The sequence below is a fragment of the Hippoglossus hippoglossus genome, chromosome 9 (assembly GCF_009819705.1).
Source record: "Hippoglossus hippoglossus isolate fHipHip1 chromosome 9, fHipHip1.pri, whole genome shotgun sequence".
NCBI classification, from domain to species: domain Eukaryota; kingdom Metazoa; phylum Chordata; class Actinopteri; order Pleuronectiformes; family Pleuronectidae; genus Hippoglossus; species Hippoglossus hippoglossus.
In genome coordinates, this window is record NC_047159.1 from 25,919,279 (window position 1) to 25,927,826 (window position 8,548).

Below are 8,548 nucleotides of genomic sequence, written 5' to 3' on the forward strand. Positions count from 1 at the left end.
ATGTTCAGTTTGTGTGGATATTGTTAAAGAGGTGATGATTCAACTGTAGAATAATGTCAGTCATCAGTTTGTGAGATGCTGTTGAACTACATTGTATTATGCTGACAGTTGTTCCTGTTATGAAGTAATGAAGTTACACAGCAGCGCAGACTACTTCCTCTTAAAATTATATCTTCATTGAGGAATGCTGTATTAGACTGTGTTAGTTTTAGCAAGGTGTTCCTAATAAACTGCCAGCTGAGTGTATATTAGAAATACTGGATTTGGGATTTTTTTTTCTGCATGGATATATCTTATTTAGGAATGAAATCCTTCATTTAATTTTCACCCCATGACATGTCTCATCTTTACACTGTGTGTGAGTTTGCTTATGTTTGGTTTGTCCAATAAATGCAAACATTTCTTCATAAAGGCTGTTTCATGTGTCAATTCTTTAAAATTAGTTTCACCTTCAATAGGATTTTGTGAAAGGTCTCTGTGGAGAAAAAACAGGATGTTAAGTTAGTTTTCTGTTGGGATGAACACAGAATAAGATGGAGTATGAGACGGCATCTGAATCCCTCATTGTTCGTGATCACAGAGAGATGCTGCGTTCTTGTTCAGAGGCTCGGTCAGAGCTCTCATTGTACAGCAGTTTCATTGTGTGTGTGTGTGTGTGTGTGTGTGTGTATATATATATATATATATATATATATATATATATATATATATATAAAATCAATAGATCTGGAATTTGCTCAGGATGTTGGGTGCTGCAAAGGAAATTTTAAAAAGGAATGTTCCCCTGTGGATATGAATGTGTTAAAATTGACTTTTGTAAAGGTGATTTTTTTTTTTTTAAACCTGTATGGCTCAAATCTATATTAAAAATGTATAATATACACTCAGCTGGCAGTTTATTAGGAACACCTTGCTAAAACTACACACACTCTAAACTCTCTGTTGGTAAAGATGGATTTTCTGCACCTGATCCTTGAATCTCGAGCTTTTATTTTGAAAAGCTCACCGGCCAGTATCGAGCGCTCTCATTGGCTACTGTGTTAGCCAATGAAACAAACTCTTGTTCGTGGACTTCCTCCTTCCATGTGAGTTTCTCTTCCATGCAACAACCAGCGAGATAAAAACATGGTAAGTCGAAAACTAACTGAAAAATATATATGAAGCGAAACGTATGTTATCGTTAATTCATGTTGATATCCTAACTGGTGTTACCGACACACTTTGGCCCCTCTATGTTTTAATACTTCAGCGAACTAACCTAACTATCCATGTTTCTCTGCCACAGTTATACACGTTGTTTTTGATGAAACCATCTCCCAACGAGTGTGTAGCTTTGTTCAAATGTTAACTATCGTTCAACATTAAATCTTGTTAAATTGGTTTGATCAATAAAACTAGGATCAGTAAATCTTGGACATTTCGTACCTTAAACCCACACGTAATCAAATACACAGAATGATGATGTAGATGTACACACAGTAAAAATCAGCCTGTATCAGCCTGTCTGTCTCACGGAGAACTTATCCCATGTCTCATCAGTCACATTTTTCTCTTGAAATATCATGTGTCCAGTTAGAGCCTGAATCTTTTTGCTTGAAAAACTTTGATGTAATGATCTTAATGTAATGTGGACAGCTTCGTCGGGAGGTGAGACAGAGGAGAGAGTACCTGTACAGGAAGGCACAGGAGGACAGGCTCCGAACAATAGAGGAGAAAAAACAGAAGTTGAAGGGAGCACTTGAAGGTAGGATGGCACGTTCAGTAGATTCTGTTTTACTCCTTGCATTGTCTGCACTTTAGGATGATCCTAATCAAAAGCTTAAATTGTTTCCCTCTCTGCAGAAAATTTGCTTATTCCAACTGAGGTACGCAGAGAAGCTCTGCAGCTACAGAATCTACTGGAGTATGACGATGAAGGGGCAGAAGGTTGGTGTCACGATTTCTTGGCGTTATCAACAACATCTCATCACACTGATTTATCAGTTTTCTTTTCTTTTTTTCCCGTTAAATTATACATTTGTCATTTTGTCTGTGCAGGCATCAGCTCTCACATGGATGATGAGTATAAATGGGCCGGAGTGGAAGATCCCAAAGTCATGGTCACTACGTCCAGAGACCCGAGCTCCAGACTCAAGATGTTTGCTAAGGTCAGGCCAGTTTCTCTGTGGTGACTCACTCAGTTCGGACAGCAGACTGATCATGAGGTTGCTAGACACTAGTGTGATTCAGGGCCACAGGGACAACAATGAAGTCCACATGTAAGGAGCTTCTCAAAGGTCCATGTATCTGTCACAGCTCACTGTTTAAGTGTCTGTGAGCAGGGAAGTGAAAGTTATGCTGCAGACACCTTTCACTCTGATCCCCATTATTAACTGCATATGTATAAGCTGTGTGACGTGATATCTACAGTAGTTGACAATGAATGTTAAATATTTACTAGAAAACTTTATTGTTATCGCCCTGCTATGTAGTTTCACACATTTCTTAAAAATATTGTTAAAGATTCCTCAAATCAACAATGTAATTTAGTATAGATTATATTGTAAATGGACCACCAAATATAGGATAATCTTTTAGTCAATGCACTGCTGCACATGCACTGACTATGCAAAACTGAAATTTGTCTAACAATTCAGAGTAAAGTTTCTAATATTCAATGATTCATACATGAATAATCAATTGGGATTCAATTGACCTTACAAATATAATAACACATACTACAAAATGATTTGCCTGGTACCTGATGACATTCAATCCAGAATATTTAAGAAATATTAATACAAAGCATTACATTACATTATATACAGCTCTCCGACCTTAGAACAAGATGATGACACTAAATTCAGTCCACCAGCAATCATCATAATAATAATAATAATCATCCGTTCTTCAATTTTTGGCCATTGTTAAGGGCCTTAAACAGCCTGAAGCCTGTTCCAGCAAACACAAGGGGTGAAAGGCAGGGAAACACCTTTGACAGGTCATCGCTCCATATCTGCACAGAGACATAATCCTGCATTGATTTGACATTACAGCTACAAGGACTCTTAGTGGGTAACATCACTGTTAACCAACCAAGAAGTAATGCTGCTTAGAAACTGCTGTCTGAAAGTGAAAAAAAGAACAGTTATCTGGGGTAGACATGTTTCTCTGGCTTAAGAGCCATAAATATACATCAGTTACATGTCACACTAAAGAGCAACATAAAGCCTCATACAGCTTCCTATTTTACTTTCCATTTTCTACTGAACAATCAATCGGTAAAGAGTGGGAGGAAATATTGAACAGAGAATAACATGACGTGCGGTGTGGAACTTGTTACAGGAGGTAAAGCTGATGTTCCCTGGAGCCCAGCGCATGAACAGAGGAAACCATGAGATCGCTTCGCTGGTGGGAGCCTGCAAAGCCAACAATGTTACAGACCTCGTTATCATGCACGAAACAAGAGGACAGCCTGGTACGCACGCCTGTTAATTTACGTTACATATTCATGACATTTGATTGCTCTTTTAAATTGTGTTAACATGTCCTATAGGAACCTCGTGAAGTATTCACCAACCATGATTGTTACACATTAGAACTAGAATTGTGCATATCCCTGAGGTTACTACACGATATTAAAAATAATACAAAATGAGAAAAAAACTAAATGGAATATAAATAGCAGATTATGGTAAATTCAGACAGGATAGAATAGCCATCGGGTAAACATTTTGCAGTAAAACACACAGTGGGAGAAGGCTGTTGTAAAAAGATGTGTCTTAGGTTTCTTTTGAAACTGTCAATAGATGTAGAGCCCTTAAGACCTTTGGGCAGACTGTTACACAACATCATAATGTTCTGTAAATACAGTTTTCTGGACATTTTTCAATGACATAGCTCAGGAACAGAAGGGGAGATTGTATAATGTTTCATTATTTCAGTACTATACAAGAGGTACACTGATTTCTTTAAAACTAACTGCAACACCAGTGTGTTATGACTTCATGAAAATTGATATCCACATTAGCAGCATCGTTATTTTATAAAGTTTATATCCACATTAGCAGCCTTGTTATTTTATAATTTTTATTTCATGAAACAGCCAAGAACCACTTTGATGGATGAACTTTGGACACATTTGCTATCAATAGGTTAGAATGACACCAGACATGCTTCCTGTTAATTTTTAGCCTCACTTCTTGGTATGGGGATGATTTCATTTGATGTATTTATACACTATATTGGTTCGACTGAAATATCTCACAGATAGTGAATGGGTTGTCATGCAAACATGAACCCAGAGGAAGTGTTTGAGACCACAAAACACTTCTAGATTCTCAGGGGTAAGCAGCGTTGCAGCCAAATCCAATACAATTGAAGAAACTGGTGAGCTTCTTCAGACGTGAAAAAACATAACATGCCTCCATACTGCTCTTGTGGTGTCATCCAAGTGTCCGCAATCCCCGACATTCATATTCGACTCGAAACGGCTTCACTTACACCATGTTTTAAAGGGGACATAGCATGCAAATTCCACTTTGTTAGTGCTTCTACAGGTTAATGTGGGTATCTGGCATGTCTACCAACCCAAAAACTCTGGGAAAAAAACACTTGCGCGTTTTGTTATGGTTCCTCTAAGTCAGAAACGTCATGCTTGAGTGACTCGATTGAGCTTCCTGGGTTTTGTGTCGTAACAAGGAACTGGAAGTCTCCCTACATGGTCTTGGCCCACCCCCCACCTCCGTCACGCCGTGTTTACACCGGATGCTGCGAGGCTGCGAGGCAGCGCAGCGCCGTTCCCAAGCACGCAGCCGCCTGGCTGTTTACACAGGATGAGCATTTCTCCGCTGGTCAGCCCGCGATTCACTCACATGTGGCATTTGTCTGGATCGTTGGGACTGGGAGGCTGCAGCAGTTGCTCGGGCGCGACCGCTCGCTCTCCCGTGCGTGAGCTGGAATTTGTGTCAGCGCCACACAGCCAGCAGTGTGGAAGACTTCCGCAGTGTTCAGCTCTACTGTACGCCGGGTTACAGTAGTTACACCGGGTTACAGTAGTTACGCCGGGTTACAGTAGTTACGCCGGGGTACACCGGATGCGGAAGCGCCGCTGCGAGGCAGCGCAGCGCCGTTCTCAAGCGCGCAGCCGCCTGGCTGTTCACACGGGACGTGCATTTCTCCGCGCTGGTCAGCCCCATAGACTGTATATATAAGGTCAGCCCGCGATTCTGCTTTCTCCGCTTGTTGTTGTACCCGTTGAATGTCGGGGTTCGGGGGTAAATGATGGTCTTCATAGCCCCCCCCCCCTCTCTCTTTCTCTCTCTGTCTGTCTGCTTGTGTGCTTGTAGTGGATGGGCAGAGGGGGACATTTAATTATGTGATTGGGAAAATTAAAACTCCAGGACAACAGAAGGGGAATACAAAGTATGGGATGCATATTTGATAATTTATATCATATAAAATATGTAATTTATATCGTTTAAAATCATGGGGGGGAGGGGGGAGCTGGCTCATTAGCATTTAAAGGAACAGGCACTCAAAACAGGTCACTCTGTGGAGGGCTGTTTTAGACAGGGTAAAAAGGAGCTGTTTGAAATGATCCTTGTGGTATTTTGACCAAAGTATGTTACAGACATTTCATTAAGACCCCAAGGAACCATATCAACTTGTGGTAAAATGGGCATGCTATGTCCCCTTTAAGCCTAAAAGTCCACTGATATCCTCCTCTAGGGCCGCAGTCATGTTCGCTCGCACACACCGGAAAATCGCACATACTGCACACAAGCTCTCGTCCAAGGGCACACCCGGGGTGTGCATTAGCATCGCTACGACTGCTAGCATCTCTACTTCCGGTTGTGGACTTTTAGGCTTAAAACACAACTTAAATTACGCCGTTTCGAGTCAGCAGTTATAATATAACTGCAATTAGTAGTGTATCTGATTTAATTTTTTGTTCTAATATATCTACAGATGGCCTGGTGGTGTGCCACTTGCCATTTGGACCTACAGCTTATTTCACACTTTACAATGTGGTAATGAGGCATGATGTTCCAGACATAGGCACCATGTCGGAGGCCTACCCCCACCTAATTTTTCATAACTTCTCCTCACAGCTCGGCAAGAGGGTGAGTGAGTGCTGGACCTTGTGCTGTACATGAACACACACAAACACAATGCTGATATCTTCTTTCACCACTGGTTTGTGGGTAAAACTAATTAATTCTGCTCACACAGGTATCGAATATCCTCAAGTATCTTTTTCCAGTGCCGAAGGAGGACAGTAGGCGTGTAATCACATTTGCCAACCAGGAGGACTTCATCTCGTTCAGGTCAGTGGGAAAGTGCTCCCCCTATATAAATGCTACACAGATCCTGTGTTACAGTAATAATAGCAGTAATCCTTTTCTGTTGCAGACATCACACCTACAAGAAAACAGACCACAAAAATGTTGAGCTGACAGAAGTAGGACCCAGGTTTGAAATGAAATGTAAGTATGGACAGATAAAGATTCTTGCAGTACAGAGATGGGTCCTTGCCTGGTGAGGGTAACTAAGAACAGAAGCAAGGCAGACTCAGCCTCAGCAAACATTTCAACATTTAAAATAAATGAAACAAATGTTTAAACCTTTACATTGTCAGGGGTTGAAATATTTCGTCCAAGTGAAAGTTGAACTGACATCAGATTGCTGCGTCAACATCGTCTCAACTAGCTTTAAATTTCAGACTAATTTTATCACATGTTATGCAAACACAACTTAATACCACATAACTTTGTTATGGTATGAATTTATATTCCATTTAATTTTCAGTAAGTCTGGTTGTTTAGTGGTTTAGGTGCAACCTCCAACTCAATCTCAACAGGTGTCACGTGAGAGGTTGTGTCATCGACCTGCCGTTTGCCATCAGGTTGATAAAATGTTTGCAGGGATGTTCTGCCTTTTAATTAACAAAATTCAGGGGGGTGTACGGATGACTGACAAAATACACCATGTTAACAATGTTTCTACATTTTACTTCTCAACCCAGGATTATTTTTTGACGAGAAAATGCTGCATTTGTTTTTGCCAGAATATCCTATTTAGTGAAGGGGTTGTTTTATATCTGGAAACTGGAGAAGTCAATATATAAGCCAATATAAGCTTTCCCAAATCAGTCAATACCAATGACAAAATTCATGCGTGAGATTTCTTTGAGTTAGTTTTATTTAACCAGGCCTTTGTCTGTACCGGATGTACATTAATTAAATTTACGGTCTGATACCTGAGGTTTCAAACTGCTCCTTTTTAAATCCAGGATCAGTGTTAAACCACCGAAAGAAGCCAACAGCAGCTGGAGCAAGGTTTTTAGTGAAAGTACTTTATCATATGTAAAATCATCACTGTTCATAAACCACCCTTCTGAAAATGTGTTACACATGAGGTAATCATTCTGGAATGAGGAAAAAAAAAGAATAAATGAGAAATTTGTCAAAATTCGGTCAAATTTCTCTTTTCTGCTGCAGTTCTTTGGAGATGTTTTAAGTGTTAACATCTGTTCTGTTGTTTAGTGTACATGATCAAGCTGGGCACCCTGGAGAACGAGAGCACGGCAGACGTGGAGTGGCGTCACCATGCGTATACACACACAGCAAAGAAGAGGAGGTTCCTCAGTGTGCAATAAAGGATTTAAAAAGCTCCACCAAAGTTGTCCTCAATAACTGCGTTTTGGACTCGTAAAAGTCTTACATGAGGTTTTGTTAGAATAATCTGCTGTCAGTTTTTACTTAAGTCAGCAACTATGGTCACCTTTGTAGTAAATGGGTGATCAGACTGCATCATATCCATCATGAGTGTCAGTATTTTTTAAATAAACTGTTTTGTCAAACCCTTTGTTAAACATAAGACATACAGTACTGACTGTATTATAACTGTGTTGTAATAAAAGTTGTTGTAATAATCTGTAAAGGCGCAATGGTATTTTGTATTGTCTATAGTGGGAAAGAAAATCTTACCTATCCATGTATAAAATATATTAACATATAATCCCAGTAATTATATATACCTTTTTGAACCAGTTTTTTAATACCATTCGTAAAATTTGCATTTTACTTTATAAGCTGCTGTTATTGAAACAAAGTGCAATGAAATACACAAAATAACTGTTTACATTAGGCAGGTAAAAAGGCCCTACTAACGATGACAAAAAAACAAATGCTGTATGAAAAAAGGACGACACTGTTACAAAGTTTTCCTGAAGTTGTATGGTGTCTAATTTCGTTTCATTCTGTACAACTCTTATCATCATGGTTTTAAATTTTTCATAGCAGGGGCCTATCCTTCCCAAAATTCATTAGTTCTTACATCAAATTTTGCAGTTATTTTTTCCATTAGGTACATATTCTTTATTCTCTCCTTTCATTGCTGTATAGTGGATAACAGCAGTTTAACACAAGAAAGTCACAATTTTCCTTGCCACCAACAAAAGATGTGTAGGATCTCCAATTCATTTGCAATCTCTCCAACACTTGTTTGTTTTATTTGTATCACATTTTTAAGAAATGTAAGGGGGTTTAAAATATCTCATTTTTAG

General features: G+C 39.4%; 1 protein-coding gene and 1 long non-coding RNA gene across 2 annotated transcripts; one reads left to right on the forward strand and one right to left on the reverse strand.

Moving 5' to 3' along the window:
* The first annotated feature begins 1,029 nt into the window (after positions 1-1,029).
* On the forward strand, positions 1,030-7,657 carry imp4 (IMP U3 small nucleolar ribonucleoprotein 4). Its single transcript, XM_034595846.1, has 9 exons — positions 1,030-1,128; positions 1,636-1,744; positions 1,843-1,926; positions 2,038-2,147; positions 3,325-3,457; positions 5,950-6,104; positions 6,214-6,308; positions 6,394-6,467; positions 7,527-7,657. Exons 1-9 carry the CDS (start codon positions 1,126-1,128, stop codon positions 7,637-7,639), a joined length of 876 nt encoding a protein of 291 aa, XP_034451737.1. The 5' UTR covers positions 1,030-1,125; the 3' UTR covers positions 7,640-7,657.
* Positions 7,658-7,741: 84 nt separating this feature from the next.
* On the reverse strand, positions 7,742-8,270 carry LOC117767930. Its single transcript, XR_004614966.1, has 2 exons — positions 7,888-8,270; positions 7,742-7,845 (listed from the first exon to the last, which is right to left on the reverse strand). It is a non-coding gene; the product is annotated as an uncharacterized LOC117767930 (long non-coding RNA).
* Positions 8,271-8,548: the final 278 nt, after the last annotated feature.

Excerpts from the sequence above, each read along its gene's own strand:
- imp4 (XM_034595846.1), top strand. Across the intron at positions 1,745-1,842 it reads GTTGAAGGGAGCACTTGAAG|AAAATTTGCTTATTCCAACT; the intron begins GTAGGATGGCAC and ends CCCTCTCTGCAG. Across the intron at positions 3,458-5,949 it reads CGAAACAAGAGGACAGCCTG|ATGGCCTGGTGGTGTGCCAC; the intron begins GTACGCACGCCT and ends ATATATCTACAG.